The 17,054-nt window shown below is 39.7% G+C and overlaps 1 protein-coding gene across 1 annotated transcript; it reads right to left on the reverse strand.

Annotated features, from left to right (window-relative positions):
- Window positions 1–1,735: 1,735 nt before the first annotated feature.
- On the reverse strand, window positions 1,736–8,225 carry LOC143275622 (F-box/SPRY domain-containing protein 1-like). The gene is made up of 3 exons (XM_076579870.1): window positions 7,653–8,225; window positions 3,623–3,698; window positions 1,736–1,945 (listed from the first exon to the last, which is right to left on the reverse strand). Exons 1-3 carry the CDS (start codon window positions 8,223–8,225, stop codon window positions 1,836–1,838), a joined length of 759 nt encoding a protein of 252 aa, XP_076435985.1. The 3' UTR covers window positions 1,736–1,835.
- Between the last annotated feature and the right edge of the window lie 8,829 nt (window positions 8,226–17,054).

Consider the following 17,054-nt stretch of genomic DNA (forward strand, 5'->3'; position numbering starts at 1 on the left):
GGCCTTTTATTGAATGACTGATAAGCTTACATACATATACATATATATATATATTTTTTTTTTTTCATTAATGATTTCCCCAATTCAAAGTTGAAAGACCAGTTGAAAGTTTTTTTGTTTTTTTTCTGTCTCTCTGTTTTTCAACATACACAGAACAACTGATCTGGTGATGAATGGCTATTGAATACAGTATATATTTCAGAAAATGTGTTTAAAAAAACAACAAAGACAACAAAAAAAACATATATTCAAATATAAAATGAATACAAAAAATTAAAACATTATTGGCTTTTGGCATTTTTTGCACTGAAACTGTGAATCATGTTAAGACTCGTAATTAATAGAGAGTAGATTTCAACATCTGATTTCATTTTTCACACATAAATACACATCATGACATGCACACACACACACACACACACACACACACACACACACACACATCTATCAGCTTATTCCAACAATATCACATTTAACGGATTGAAAACATAATTCTTGTTTTGACAAAAGCAGATTCGAACCTGGAACCCACTGATAATGCCATCGTCAGTCAAAAGCAGTAGTTTACAGGTAATGTGCTGGGGAAGGTATGCTCTCAAAACACCACACACACACACACACACACACGCACGTGCTGTACATAACATAACACATTCATCACTTTCTGCAAAATCTCTCAAACATTCAGAAATCCCTGTACGCTCCTTTTCACTTTTTTGTCAGCCACTTTTTTTTTCTTTTTTTTTGTTGTTGCAGTATTCCCTTTCATGAAAATCACTCATGAATATTTTGCTGAAAAAGAGACATTTTGTTTGTTTTGTCATTTTCAGTCCACAATTTCTCGTATAGTTGAAATGTACAGTTCCATGCCCAACTGTTCATAAACATTTACTCATTCTTTCAAAACATTTTCATAAATGTGCAGTTTGGAGAGAAAAAAAAAAAAAAAAAATTAACCCCCCCAAAACACACACATACAAAAACAAACAAAAGCATGTCAACTTATTTGCGTTATATGGCATCATCAGCCCACAAAACATCTGTTCTGCTAATTGCGATACCCTTATTTATGCATCAAAGACACATCACAGACTGTCATATGCATATGCATCCACTTGTACACACCCACATCCACACACTAACACGCACACAGCCACAATCCTTGCAAGGAACGATTCCCTTATGTACCAAAGAGGCACACACACACACATTGTATGCATACACACTCACTCTCTCCCACACGCTCACTCTCTCTCCCACACGCTCACTCTCTCCCACACGCTCACTCTCTCTCTCACACGCTCACTCTCTCTCACACATGCGCACTCTCTCTCACACATGCGCACTCTCTCTCTCCCACACGTGCACTCTCTCTCCCACACGCCACTCTCTCCCAAACCCTCACTCTCTCTCCCACACGCTCACTCTCTCTCTCACACATGCGCACTCTCTCTCACACACGCGCACTCTCTCTCTCCCACACCCTCACTCTCTCTCCCACACGCTCACTCTCTCTCCCACACGCTCTCTCTCACACACGCTCACTCTCTCTCCCACACGCTCTCTCTCTCTCCCACACGCTCACTCTCTCTCACACACGCGCACTCTCAAAACCTCCCTCCTCACATACTCACACACTTACTCCCCACCCCCCACCACACACAACCACCCACTCACTACCCTCTGGCCTTGAAAGAGAGAGAGAGAGAGAGAGAAGAGAAAACCCCATGCTGAACTGAGCTCTCTGTGAGTGTTGTGTCCATGGCAACAAGAAAAAAAACAACAACACATGAGCATGGTGCGATGTGATTGGCTGGACAGAGGACCAATCAGAATCAGCCGTCCAGCGGAGGACCCAGGTACACCATGGAGATTTCCGTGTTGCCGTACACTGCAGACACCGCCGGGTACAGCTGAGCGTCAGGCAGCCCTCGAAATGCAACTCCTGCCCAGTGAGATTTTCATGGTTACTGAGAGCGAGAAACATACAAGGCTTTGGAAATGGGGGGAAGTGAGAGCCCCCCATAATTGCATAGAGAGATTTTTTTAACATTGACATTTTCTCTGCAAATACTTTGTCAGCTGACACCAAATTTGGCATAAAAAAAGGAAAAATTCAGTTCTTTCCAGTCATCTTGTTTAAAACAATATTGCACCTCTGGGATGGGCACAAAAAAATTAAAAAAAGAAGCCTAATTATATGCAAACTGCATTTTACTGTTACATTTATATTTTTTGTATTCTCTGAACTTGGCACTTTGACCTCTTATTATGACACAACAACAAGAGGAGTCATTATTATCATTTTTTGTTCAAACAGGAACTTCTTTTGCTAAGCATGGAATTTTTATTTATTTTGCAAACGTTTTGGTGCAGATAGTAAAAAAGGGAAATTACTCTGTAATTAATGCTAGGGGACTTAATTTATCACAAGTGAGTCTTGAAGGCCTTGCCTCTCTTGTTTTATAATCTAATAGTGCACAAGGCTTATTAATGAGTAATGAAATGAGTTTTGTATTTTAATTTTTGAAAGTAAGCGCCAACACGATTTTTCTAAGTATTCACTGTGTCCGCCCGTCGATAGTGATTGCGCCTTAATATGAGCTCGATCGCCCAATCGGGCAAAGTAGTTTTGTGACCCGTTTCATGATGACATCAGACACAAAATGAGAACGCCAAAGAATCGATAGACAGCCATAAAATAAACTTTGCCGTATGCAGAGCACAGGAGCAGGAGTCAAAATGGCTGCCGGAAAAAGAGGGCGCTGGTCAGGGACGCAAAGGGGAGGTAACCTACTTCGAGAGGTTATCAGCTGTAGCTACTTTTGTTTTCTCCTCATAGGCGGGTAGCGGTTTGCACAGGGCAGGAATCAGACCCCTGCCGGAGTCTGCACTAGTGGGTCACGGTTAAGTATGTGTAGTTAAGTTTATATTTTGTCCCCAACTAATTTCTTATGTTAATGATCAGTTTTGAACTAATGGAAGTTTTCAGTTCATGAAATCTAACATTTGTTTTTTGGCGACTTCATCTGTAAATATTTCTTACCCATACAAATGGGTCGTCTGTGGGGGGGGAGTCAGGGGAGCTAACTGGCAGTGCTGAGTTAACACTTTACAGAGTACTGCACAAGGATGGTGCCAGAATGGTTAAGACATTGACATGGTCTGCCAATACAGAGCCTGTGAGGGTCTGGGTTCAATTCTTGCTCTTGCCCTTTCTCCCATGTCTGAACGGAAATCAGACAGAGAATCTACAGTCTGAGTCATTCAGATGAGACGATAAACCCAGGTCCTGTGTGAACCCATGGCGACAAAAGTACTGTCCTCTGGCAAAATTCTGTACACGAAATCCACAGGTGATATGTACACAAATCGAAATAGCATAGCATAGAATAGAATATGTCTTTATTACCAAGTGTACCGGGGTCACAAGAAATACGCACTCAAGGCCTGACTAGCGTGTCGAGCTATGCTGCTATCAGGCACACTGAACTCACCAAAGAACTTGTTTTTGTCATTTTTCTGTTCATACAACTTCCAACTTCCAAGTTAACTTAAGAAGTATCTTCTTTTTTCAAACGAAAAGAAAAAAAACCCTCAGTTTTTCTCTCATTAAACTCACCTAAGAACTCGTAGTTTTTTTCAAAGGCCAACGTGTTGTCCTCACAGTCTAGTATCACTCGTATCCTCTCCCCAACCTGCACAATACACATCACGTGCACACCTGTCAGTGTGTCACACAGGTAAAACCCAAAAAAAACTGTTCAGTTCAGTTACTCAAAGAGGTGTCATAGCGTTTGGACAAATCCATATAAATTTACATGTATGCCACACAGATGTCTGACCAGTAGCGTAACCCAACACACTCGGTCATGCCTTGAAAAAAAAAAGAGAAAAAAAATTTGAAAGGGATGCATTTACAAATAAAGGGATGTCATCAAATCAATGAACAGATAAATCAGAACAGACATATCTAAAAATAAAATGAAATGAAAATAAGTAAGCAAATAGAGAAAGAAACAAAATGGAACGTTGAAAAAAAAAAAAAGGACAATAATAAACAAACACACAGAAGTGAGAGAGAGAGAGTCGCAGAGAGACAGAGAGTCACAGACAGAGAGAGAGAGAGAGAGGGAGAGAAAGAATGCATCAAAATTATACAAATTATATATCATTACAGTCTACAGCAACCTACAGAAATTAAATATATAGGAGAATTTTATAGACTGTATTTACGGTAGTTCTAAACATCAAAACTTCCTGAAATATCACCACCTGTGTGAATATGTGGCTCATTGCAAAACACCACCATCTCCTGTAACATCCTACACCACCTGTGTGAATATGGCTCATCGCGAAACACCACCATCTCATGTAACATCCTACACCACCTGTGTGAATATGGCTCATTGCGAAACACCACCATCTCCTGTAACATCCTACACCACCTGTGTGAATATGGCTCATCGCGAAACACCACCATCTCCTGTAACATCCTACACCACCTGTGTGAATATGGCTCATCGCAAAACACCACCATCTCATGTAACATCCTACACCACCTGTGTGAATATGGCTCATCGCGAAACACCGCCATCTCCTGTAACATCCTACACCACCTGTGTGAATATGGCTCATCGCGAAACACCACCATCTCCTGTAACATCCTACACCACCTCTGTGAATATGGCTCATCGCGAAACACCACCATCTCCTGTAACATCCTACACCACCTGTGTGAATATGGCTCATCGCAAAACACCACCATCTCATGTAACATCCTACACCACCTGTGTGAATATGGCTCATCGCGAAACACCGCCATCTCCTGTAACATCCTAGTCAGCACCTCATGAAAATCAAAATGTCCAAACAGACTGCTGGAGAGATTTCTGCTGACATAACTTAAATTATAAGAGGCACGTCACATGATCTGTGTTCTTGAAGCAGACTGGCTCTCAGAAATTGCAAACAACAAAGGCGAACGAGCCAGAATGTGCCAAATCAGCAGGCCTTATTTCCCCCTAAGACTTTTTGCTTCATAAAATGTGTATATTTTAAATTGTGCATGTATATGATAATAATAATGGATATGCTTCATAAAATGTGTATATTTTAAATTGTGCATGGATATGATAATAAAAAAAAAAAAATTAATAATAATGGATACTTATAATAAGTTATATAGCACACTATCCAGAAATCTGCTCTAGGTGCTTTACAAAAACGCTTTTGTTAACATAAAACATTATATCGATGTTACATACACACACCAAAATGTGACTACACACACACACACGCACACACACACACACTGCATACATACATTTTAACATACATGTGTATCTAACAGCTACCCTAACAGTAACACATACGCACACATAGGCAGGCACAAACTTACATAAACACACACACACACAATACACATTCATATACATGCATGTAGTTATGTACACATACATATGTATACACACATAGTCAAGTACAGCCAACGCAAAGGAAGTGGACCTGCCACAATTGAACTTATGATGGCACATCATTGTACAGAGTTTGGTCAAATAATAAACAGCAATGGACGCTATCAACTGATGAAACAGAGGACAGCAAATGTTTGCTGCTTTTGCCTAGATGTCGACTGCCTTTGGCATTGCTCGCAATTTTGAGTAAAAGTTGGATGCACATGCGCAAGATCCAATATGGCCATGGAACTCTCCAGTGGTCTTCCTGGAACATAACATTTCACAAAAACTTGGTCCCATTAACTATCATAATATTCACAGTCTCTTCTTAACACATTAACTTTCAGTTATAAAAGGAAAAAAAGAAAAAGAAATTCACTATTGAGATATATATACAATATACAACTTTTAAATTTTCAACTGGATTGTAATGGACGCAAGTCTACTTGCGCATGCATGTATTATCATAGTAAACATAAAATTCATGTGTCACTGAATGTGTGTGCCAGTATCAGTATCAGTAGCTCAAGGAGGCGTCACTGCGTTCAGACAAATCCATATATACACTACACCACATCTGCCTAGCAGATGTCTGACCAGCAGCATCAACCAACGCGCTTAGCAGTAAGTTCAATTGTGGCAGGTCCACTTCCTTTGTGTTAGCTGTGCTTGACTATGTGTGTATACATATGTATGTGTACATAACTACATACATGTATATGAATGTGTATTGTGTGTGCATGTGTTTATGTAAGTTTGTGCCTGCCTGTGTGTGCATATGTGTTAGGATTGCTGTTAGATACACATGTATGTTAAAATGTATGTATGCAGTGTGTGTGTGTGTGTGTGTGTGTGTGTGTGTGTGTGTGTGTGTGTGGTCACATTTTGGTGTGTGTATGTAACATAGATAGAATGTTTTATGTTAACAAAAGCGTTTTTGTAAAGCACCTAGAGCCGATTTCTGGATAGTGTGCTATATAAGTATCCATTATTATTATTAGTCAGGCCTTGAATAATAATAACAATAACGATAATAATATAATGATGATGTGCTAGGATAGATGGGGAAAGGTTTTGGACTGCCGGCACTGGGACTGCGACAGATGAACCCAGATGTGGTCGTGTGTGGGAGACTCAGAATGAGTGGTGTGGGAGTAGTGCCACTGAAATGGTGCAGATGATGGGGCAGCAATAATTAAATTTTAAAAAAAGAATAAATAGAATAAAATAACAAGAGAGGCAAGGCCTTCAAGACTCACTTGTGATACACTTTAAAAAAAAAATCCAAGCTTTTTACGTATTGAGTATAATTTCAAAATGTAATGTTTAAGATGAGAAAGATCAGTTTAAAGCAAATGAAGTCCCCTAGCATTAATTACAGAGTAATTTCCCTTTGTACTATCTGTACCAAAACGTTTGCAAAATAAATAAAACTTCCATGCTTAGCAAAAGAAGTTCCTGTTTGAACAAAAAATGATAATAATGACTGCTCTTGTTGGGTCAGAATATCATATCAAAGTACCAAGTTTAGAGAATACAAAAAATATAAATATAACAGTAAATGCAATTTGCATATAATTAGGCTTCATTTATTATTTTTTTGTGACCATCCCAGAGGTGCAATATTGTTTTAAACAAGATGACTGGAAAGAACTGAATTTTTCCTATTTATATGCCTAGTTTGGTGTCAACTGACAAAGTATTTGCAGAGAAAATGTCAATGTTAAAGTTAACCACGGACAGACAGACACACACAGACACACACAGACAACCGAACACCGGGTTATAACATAGACTCACTTTGTTTACACAAATGAGTCATAAAGATGGGGAAGGTGTGATTTCTTGTTACAATTATAAACACACATATTAGTTAAAATCAAAACATGTGTTACATTTTGTGTGTATATATATAGACATGGTACGTGGGAAATTACATGAGGGAAATTATATTTTTCACACACACACAGAGAAACTTCTTTTGCAAGTACATCACTGTGTTGTCAGAAACTACTAACACTAAAGGTGTTTTGTGGCTGCAGCAGCGAGGAATGATATCTGACACCAGTTATTTTAAGTAACTGAGCAACTGGGTCATTGACTTCTAAGGGGATTTTTTTTCATCCATCTACTGATCCTGTTCAACAAGCCACAATCAGCAGTATTGCAGATATTATCATCTCCATTATATACCTGGTATTTGGGAGCGTTGTTCAACATAGGATAGTTGCCTTGACTGTCCCCATTATGAATCAACAGATTGTCCACCAAGTTCCAACCCCAACTCTGCGAGTCGGCTCCAATCAAAGGGGTATAACCTTGAGTCTGAATGCACGAATGCTTCGTCGCCAACCCTATCATAGCCACCGTTCCAAGAGGCCCCTCCCACCACACTTCCCAACAATGCCGTCCACTCCGGAACCCGATTTTTGCTCGTGCTCCGTCCGTGCTCTGAGCAACAGGATTCCGATGAACGGTGAACCCGCTTGGTTTGACGTAGATGTTTTTGGAGCAATCGTTCGGGTTCCAAGCGTGATAGAACGCGCGCAGTTTAGCTTTGTAAGTGGGCACGTTGCTGAGAATGTCTGATTTCAAAGCTTCCTCGGCCAGCTTTCTTACACAGTGTAGCCTCCACACATCGTTGTTTTCGTCGTTCAGACATTTGTACCAGTTTTTACACACAAGCGCACAGTTTCTAAGGTCCGAAATGTCTAAATATGAAAAGAGGACTTCCAGCACAAGATGAGGTAACTTCGCGGCCGCCATTGTAGTTGTTGAACCTGAGGGGATTCCACGAGACAATGCGAGAAAAGTACTTCCGGGATGATTTTAACATCAACAAAATGACAATTTCACAGTCCATCAAGCCAGTTAATGAAATAAGATTGTCGCATTCTGATCGTTTTCATTCGATAGTGTAAGACATAAGAAACAGTAATAACAACAATGCCTGCATTTTCTTTGAAACAGCTTTCTTTCTCTGTTGTCGTTTGTTCGTCTGCTATGAAAATTTGCATATTTTTTAGGTCAGACGAGGTTCAAGATGATGCAACGCTCAACTGCGTTTGTACTTAAGTGTGGGCGGGTGGGGGTGGGAAGATGTGTGTGCGCGCGCGCGCTCTTGCAAAGTGCGTGTTAGTGTCTTTTTTTTTTCTTTCTTTTTTTTTTTTTTTGAAGACGGTTACTGTAACAGTTGAATAAACCTGTCATGTCTCATCATTGAGTTATATTATACTTCGTCTGCATACATCTTACGTTTCTTTCCCACCACCTCTCTCACACAATTCCTTGGATGATTGTTCAAGGCCATCGGATCTTGCCATACCAGCGTTGCTTTCTTAGTTAACTGATGCCGGTAGATCTCCATAAGGTCCAATGGGATGCTTGGTTTGACGCTCTTGTTCATTGGTGATATGATCAGTGTATCTGACGTTAGTACCTTGCAGTTACATAACCTCTATATGTAATTCGAACCACCAAAGTGGGTTGTTTTCACTCCAGTTTGTTTGCCTGTTTGTGGGATTATGGAGAACATTGGCATTGTTGTCGAATAAAAGTTGATTGATCTTGGGTTATGATCTAGGTCAGCGTTCTTGCAAGGCATGTTTCTCTCATCATGGGATCTTCGCCAATGATGGGTCTAGTTAACTCTTTCCATACGAACGGCGAAAGAGACGACGTTAACAGCGTTCCACCCCAATTACCATCATCAAAATATTGCAAGCGGAAGGTTCTTATACTGAAGACGTGAATGTTGACAAAGAATAACACAATTCTGACGACGGAAGCTAAAGGTTGGGTCATTCAGACACCCACTGGACATCCGAGGGGTCTGTGTAGAGGAGAAGAGAGGACTGGCCGTACTGAGTGAGTTAAAGTAACACATTACAATATAACACAGTACAGGACTTGAGAAAACTGTATTTTATACTGTGCTGTACTGTACTGTCGTATTGTATTGCATTCGGTTATATTGTTTTGTGTTACTCCTTTGTCACAACAGATTTTCCTGTGCGAAATTCCAGCTTTTTCTCAATGTAGAGTGTGTTACTTCAGTGCAATGCCACCATTTTTTTTTCTTCTTTATTTTTCTGCCTGTGAATGTATCAGTTTTTCTATTAGTTTTTTCACACACACACACACACACTGTACAAACATCCATCCATCCATGAATTCACATGAAATACATAAATAATGGATTTCCATACAGAGCTGTAGACTGAACGGCGTTAACACAGGGATATAAAAACTTGTTTTTCATTTTCTTAATTTCTTTTTTTCTTCTTAAAAAAATGCTTAAAGCTGTTAGTTTTTACTGTGATGATGATGTCTTTTACATGAATTGAAAAAAAAAAAAAAATACACACACACAAAAATATATATATGTATGTATGTATGCATTCATGCATGTATGTACAGATGGAAATAAGTTTGACAGCTGTATTATCAATGGTTTCTCCAGTCAATGGGAAATCATTTACAGCTTAGCCTTTTGTGAAGGACTATGACTCGCAAACTAGGAGGTAAAATTGCACTGGATCTTAGTGCTGCAGCCTTGGGGGATAGTTGGCCTTTGGGAAACATCCCCTACACCGACTGTCCTAAAACCCTCTTGGCCGAGAGAGTGGGGATGTAACTTGGGCAAGACACTGTTCTACTATGATCAAATTCTAGCCCAAATAGTTGGAACAGCAGTTGCCTCCTCTGCTGTTCTGATGGTCATAGTTGGATGCGGCTATCATATGCATATATATATATATATATATATATATATATATATATATATATAAACATATTGCATTAAGGGGAGGTAATGTTGGAGAATCGGTTAGGTGTTGCACCCTGATCCAGTGATCAGCATTCAAGGTCCTTTATTGACACGCTGTTGAGTCCTTGGGAAAGACACTTTACTCTGTTTTGCTGACTCTGCCCACGTGTGGGTAACTGACTTCGGGTGGGTAAGGTTAACAAGGTGGAGTGATGGCCTAGAGGTAACGCATCCGCCTTGGAAGCGAGAAAATCTGAGTGCGCTGGTTCGAATCATGGCTCAGCCGCAGATATTTTCTCCACCTCCACTAGACCTTGAGTGGTAATAATACTGCACACAGGAAAAAAAAAAAAAAAAAAAGGTGGCGCTGTCAGTATAGCGACACGCTCTCCCTGGGGAGAGCAGCCCGAATTTCACACACAGAAATCTGGTGTGATAAAAAGAAATGGCACAAGGAGAGTATAGGGCCCTGCCTTCCTATGCCAAGCCCCTAGACGCAGAGCAATTGAATTCACAACCACAAGTGCCCTCTGCTTTTGCTTCCTTTGCGACAAAAGTAATGTGGCATCTTTCTCACTCAACATCTCTCGATCTCACTCTCCTTAACAAAACAAAAAAGACAAAACTCTATACTCTGCTGTTGTCATATTTTTATTATCATATTCATCAGGACAGCTAGTGACATCACGATTTCACAAATCTTCCAAGGTTTGCATTCCACACTTTTTTTTTTTTTTTTTTCCCTTTTTTTTTTTTTTGTCAGCATTAACACGCAGTACGCAATCCATTCTATCCAAATGTAAAAAGCTTGTACTACAAAATGGTTAGTGGACAAAAATAAAAGTAGTGTGTTTCTAGAAAGAAGAAGAAAAAAAGGCTTGAAGCAGTATTGGAGTAGGGATGGGGTTGGGGGGTTTGGGGTGGGGGGTGGGGGGTTCAACTACAACAATACTACAGTGAACAGAGAAATATGTAAGCACTACATAAAACGGAATTTACAAAAAAAAATGCGGATCAAGGGGTCTTGGGGTTGGGGGGGACACAGGAATTCAAAATAATAATTACTCTACCACCACTTTCAGTCAGTGATAGAAAATGTCGCACACTATTTTCGCTTGCCCCATGGATAGAAGGAACGGGAGTCCGACGGAATAAAAAAGAAAAGAAAAAAAAGAAGAGATGTTACGATACGCATATGTATAAGCTTAGGAAACAAACAAACAAACAAACAAACATTGTTGTAACCGGACATGGAAAAAGAGCATCAGATTAATAGTGATCAGTGCATCAGACTAACAGTGATCAGATGCAATGATAACTACCTGCACAAACATTTTTTTTGCACAAACGCAAAAGCCAAAAAAAAAATAGTGAAGACGGCTGATGACATATACATAAATATACAACTGCTGCTAGAGATATGTGTTAATTATTCAATAATTATATCTTCTGAATGTTACACAAGCAGAATACTTCTCCCTCCTCTCTCCACCCCGAGTACCACCCCTTTCAAACAAAACAAAACAAAAAACAACCCCCCCCCCGCTCCCCCATCAAAACTCTTGACTGTAGATGACAACAAACAATACATTTGTGAATAAGCAGCAGAAGAAGAAGAAGAAAACGATGACGAATGGACAATTCATCAACAATGCAGCAAAAAGTACAGACAATCAAGAACCAACACACAGCCACACACACTTTAACGATGATGAGAAAATTATCAATGGTTGTGTCACAATGTTTTCAACCAACACACTTATCACCTCCATAGAAATTGCTAGGGGAAAAAAAAACAAAACAAAACAAAACAAACAAAAAAACAGGGGAAGAAATATACAACTTTTCAACATTCTTCGTTTTGTGTTTTTTTTTTCCATAAATAAGCAGAACTTGAGAACTGCAAAAAAAAACACACAACAACATTGTACAAGACGGACAACAACGAAACTGATTATAAAAATTAATCAATTAAAAAACAAAAAAACAGAAGAGAGGAATGGCAGTGATGGGAAGATAGCAGATGGGGTAAGGTGGAGGGGAGAGGGTATTAGAAGAAAATGTGTATCAGAAGAAAAAAAAAACAACAACCCAAAAACCCCCACACAGTTAGATCTACAACTACCTGTGCAACAACAAAGTCCAAGCGATACATCATGACCACTGACAGAAAGAGAGAAAGAGGGAGTAAGAGAGAGAGAGACAGAGAGAGAGAGACAGAAAGAGAGAGAGACAGAGAGAGACAGAGACAGAGAGAAAGACAGAGAGAGAGAGAGAGAGAAAGACAGAGACAGAGAGAGAGACAGAGAGAGAGAAAGAGAGACAGACAGAGAGAGAAAGAGAGAGACAGAGAGAGAGAGAGAGAGAGAGAAAGAGAGACAGAGAGAGAGAGAAAGAGAGAGACAACAGCAAAGTCCAAGCGATACATCGTGACCACTGACTGCGTCCTGTCCCTCATCACTGCACTCACAGATGAAGAAACAAAGAATCAAGACAGAAAGAGAGAAAGTGGGAGTAAGAGACAGACAGAGAGAGAGAGAGAAAGACAGAGAGAGAGACAGAGAAAGAGAAAGAGAGAGAGAGACAGAGAGAGAGAAAAAGAGAAAGAGAGACAGACAGACAGAGAGAGAGAAAGAGACAGAGAGACACAGGGAGAGAGAGAGAGACAGAGAGAGAGACAGAGAGAGAGAGAGAGGAATCAAATAACGGAGAAAGGAGAGAGAGATGGAAGAAGAGGACCAGTCAAAGTGGAAAAGAGGACAAGATCTCAAAAAAGAAACAGAATGAGGAAAAAGAAAAGCACAGAGACAGATGGAAAGAAGAAAGAGAAGGAAGAAGAAGAAGAAGAATCTGAAGAAGAAGAAAAAAAGAAAAGAAAAAAAAAGAAGAATCTCGAGTGGGAAATAGGAAAAGAAAATGAAACACAGAAAGGCAAAGAAATAAAGGGAGATAAGGCTGGAAAGATGAGGCAACAGTCAGGTGTGCAAGAGGGGTGGGGGGGGATTAAAGAAAAAGAGAACAGAGTCCTGTCCATACTAACACAAAAACAAAACCGAGGGTCATGTATCTACGGACATTCTTTCACTAATAACTTTAGGATAGGCAGCTGCACACCATTTTCAGGACCGGATAGCCAGCTAACATCACAGTGCGCTTGCCTTTCTGTAACTAAGACTCACATAACACTTTGCACAAGCTACTGCGTTTCTGCAGCGCAGGCATGCATGCATGCATGCGCACACAAAAGCCTTTCAATCTATGTACATAGTCTGGTGCATTCAATGGAACAATAAACGCAGACTCATCATCATTGAAGTGATGAAACGGAGCGAAAGAATTATACAGTGCTTTGCACAGGAAGCACTAGGCGATACTTCATTGAAACATGGTCACTTTGCTTTGCTACTTATGCTGGAATAATGCCCTAACCATTATGTCCGCCCATTGGAATAATCCATAATTAATCAATAATTCATTACGTCCACTAATTTTCACTATCGGCTTCTTCCACACTATCTATCACTCACAAATGTCCTGGACACCAATGTCTCACTGAGTGCAGACATCTTCTGAAAAAGATTTTTCACTCACAAAGCGAACATTCAAACACATGCAGGAAAAATCCATGCATACTACTTGTGTTTCTCAATGGCGATAGATATATAGATATATGAAAGCGGATGTGGACTTAGGCAGATGAGGACATGGGCAGATATTTCCGTCAGCCCCAACCGAAAGTTTGTTATGGAACTTACTATAAACTAAAATTCAGGGGGAGAAGAGAAAGAGAGAGGAAGGATGCACAGGTAGAAGAGGAGCGAGAGAGAGAAAGAGAGAGGCGAGAGACAAACAGGGGGAGAGGAGAAAGACAGAGAGGGAGAGACAGAGAGGTGAGAGAGAGGTGAGAGAGAAACACAGAGAGGGAGAGACAGAGAGAGGGACAGAAAGAGGCGAGAGAGAGACAGAGAGAGGGAGAGACAGACAGCAGGAGAGACAGAGAGGTGAGAGAGAGACAGAGAGAGGGAAGGGGAGAGAGGTGAAAGACAGAGGGAGGGGGATAGGAAAGACAGAGAGAATGAAACAGAGGGAGAAGAAGAGAGACACAGTGGGAAAAGAGGAGTAGATAAAAAGAGAGGAGAGAGAAAGAAACAGAGGGAGCGAGGGTGAGAGGAGAGACAGAGACAGGGAGGGTGGTGAGAGGAGAAAGAGACAGAGACAGCGGAGAAACAGACAGAAGAAGAACAAACAGAAAAAAAAAAAAAAAAAAAAGAAACCGCCCCACTATCAAAACCTCTCAAAAGGGATGCCAACGGAAAGCAATGATTATTACTACATTCTTTACACATATACGTCTACATACACACTCAACCAGTTGACAAAAAAGATGCAGTTACACAGACACAATGACCGTGACTGACAAAGATATTTATATATATATATATATATAAATTAGCATATAATCAAGCAAATACACAATCATCAACATCTCTTTTGTCTTCATACAGCAGCAACGGAACATACAATTGTGCATCTTCAAGCATGATACCGACACACACAAAAATCAATATTTATCAGTTGAATTCATAACAAAAAAAAAACAACAACAAAAAAAAGAACAAAAAAGCAAGCTACAGGCATTTCACATATATTCTTTCATCCGCGTTCAGAAAACGGAAAAACAAATAATTAACCTGAGGCTGCCACACGCAGAAATTGGAATTCGATTGCCTCAGTAAAAGGCGATAATTAAATAGTTTTAGCAGATACAAAGCAAAATATTAAAGTCAGGGTTATCGCCAAACAACAACAAAACAAAACAAAATAAAACATAAACTTTACATATTCAGTCATACCTTCGACTGAGTACTGCTCTTATAAGGTAGTGTGTAATGGATTAGTATGGTAACATACTGGTAACATACAATCGTTTACGATGAACTTACATTTTTGCGGTTTTCTTTTTTGTTTTGTTTTTTGTGCTCCAAAACTGTACTAAAAGTTTACGTGATTACCACACTCTTGACTACTGATTTATACAAGACATATTTATGCATAAAAACATACACATCTATACAAGATGCATTCATGCATGAATTTCGTAAGCATTCATTTCATGCTTGAGAAAAGAAACCAAACAAGATGGATGCTGTTTCCAAAGGGGCCAAGAAAGGTTCAACTTTTCAGCAAGACTTTCTTTTTCAGACTTTACTCATTGTAAAGTTCTGTGTGTTCCAATGTTAACTTGCAGAAGAAGTCATGTGCTGGGACAAATGTGTGTGAGATTCTATGTAACGAGGCAAGCACAACACAACTAACTGAAAGGGGGTGGGTGGTGCGTGTGCGCTTAAAACAACAACAAACATTTACATCATCGTCCCGACATTTCAGATTGAGCATTTACACCTTCCGTTACAAGCAATGTCGCTGTGGCAAAGCCACCCAAAGTCATGCCAAAGATGTGTTTGTTTGAAAAACAAACGGTCACAACTTCTGAAAAACAAAAAGAAACAAAACCAAAAAAAAACAAACACAAAAAACAAACAAAAAAACACCCATTATATGAAGGAAATGAACACTAATATAAATAAAAACAAAACAAACAGTTCGGCACCTTCTGTTTTACCGTGTAAAAAAAAAAAGAAAAAAAAGAAGAGATACCAAATCAGCTGGTCTATTTATCTACCTTTGTTGCTATTTATAGCCCTGATGTCAACACAGAAGTGAAAACCACAGCTTGGCTACAAATAGCAACAAACGTGACGGACTTGAAAATTCTAATCACAACAAAAAAAAGGTTCTCACTCACTCAAAAAGAAAACCAGAAACCAAACAAAAAACAACAACAAAAAAAAAACAACCTCGCATGTTTGACAAAGTAAAACCAGAAAACAAAAAAAAGGAGTAAAACAAACAAAGAAAGAAAGAATTAAACACAAAAATCAGACCCCACTCGCGAGCTAAAAGCCTTAACACAAGCTGAATCAAACCTTTTCTTCAATTTCAATTCCCTGCTGCCTCACCAATTTACTGGAGATTATGCTGATTACACACACGTATCTCAAGGGTTTGACCATTTGAGACGGCTGGTGGCTTAATTCAGGCCTCAGACTGGTTCGCGTTAAAAAAAAAAAAAGAAAAAAAAAAGAAAGAAAAAAGATACCAACTGCACGCATAATCAGTGAATTAAAGCACCAAAAACAATTGATGAATAATTATGGGTTGAAGACAAAGAAGACGATGACATGAAAAAGGAAAAAAAACAAAAAAACAAATCCAGGCCACAGCTGACGCTCTCTTTCGCCACCAACGTCACATTTCAGCACCAGTTAGGAAAAGCTACCCATGTCACTGAAATGCGACCGCATCTTGGGTCTGTCATCCATGAACCAACTCTTAATTTTCAGTGGTAGGACAGGCCATATTTTCTACACATCGCAGGGGGAATCCCCCAGCTATTCTTAGACACCACGTCTTCTTGTGTTCATAGCGCAATGGAATTTTGCACTCTAAAGTGACTGGTGAAAGGGTTTTAACTCTCTCCATACGAACGGTGAAAGAGACGACGTTAACAGCGTTTCAACCAAATGACCATCATCAAAATATTGCAAACGGAATGCTCTTATACTGAAGAGGTGAATGTTGACAAAGAATACCACAGTTCTGACGACGGAAGCTAAAGGTTGGGTCATTCAGACACCCACTGGACATCCGAGGGGTCTGTGTAGAGGAGAGGAGAAGAGAGGACTGGCCGTACTGAGTGAGTTAAGAGGGCCCCTCTCACAGATTCTGTCTTTTCTCCCCCTTCTCCTATTCCTTCTTCTTTATTT

This window comes from Babylonia areolata, chromosome 30 (genome assembly GCF_041734735.1).
Source record: "Babylonia areolata isolate BAREFJ2019XMU chromosome 30, ASM4173473v1, whole genome shotgun sequence".
In the NCBI taxonomy this organism is placed as follows: domain Eukaryota; kingdom Metazoa; phylum Mollusca; class Gastropoda; order Neogastropoda; family Buccinidae; genus Babylonia; species Babylonia areolata.

Excerpts from the sequence above, each read along its gene's own strand:
- LOC143275622 (XM_076579870.1), bottom strand. The coding sequence starts at position 8,225 with ATGGCGGCCGCGAAGTTACCTCATCTTGTGCTGGAAGTCCTCTTTTCA. Across the intron at positions 3,699-7,652 it reads ACAACGCTCCCAAATACCAG|GTTGGGGAGAGGATACGAGT; the intron begins GTATATAATGGA and ends TGTATTGTGCAG. Across the intron at positions 1,946-3,622 it reads AAAAAACTACGAGTTCTTAG|GAGTTGCATTTCGAGGGCTG; the intron begins GTGAGTTTAATG and ends CTCACTGGGCAG.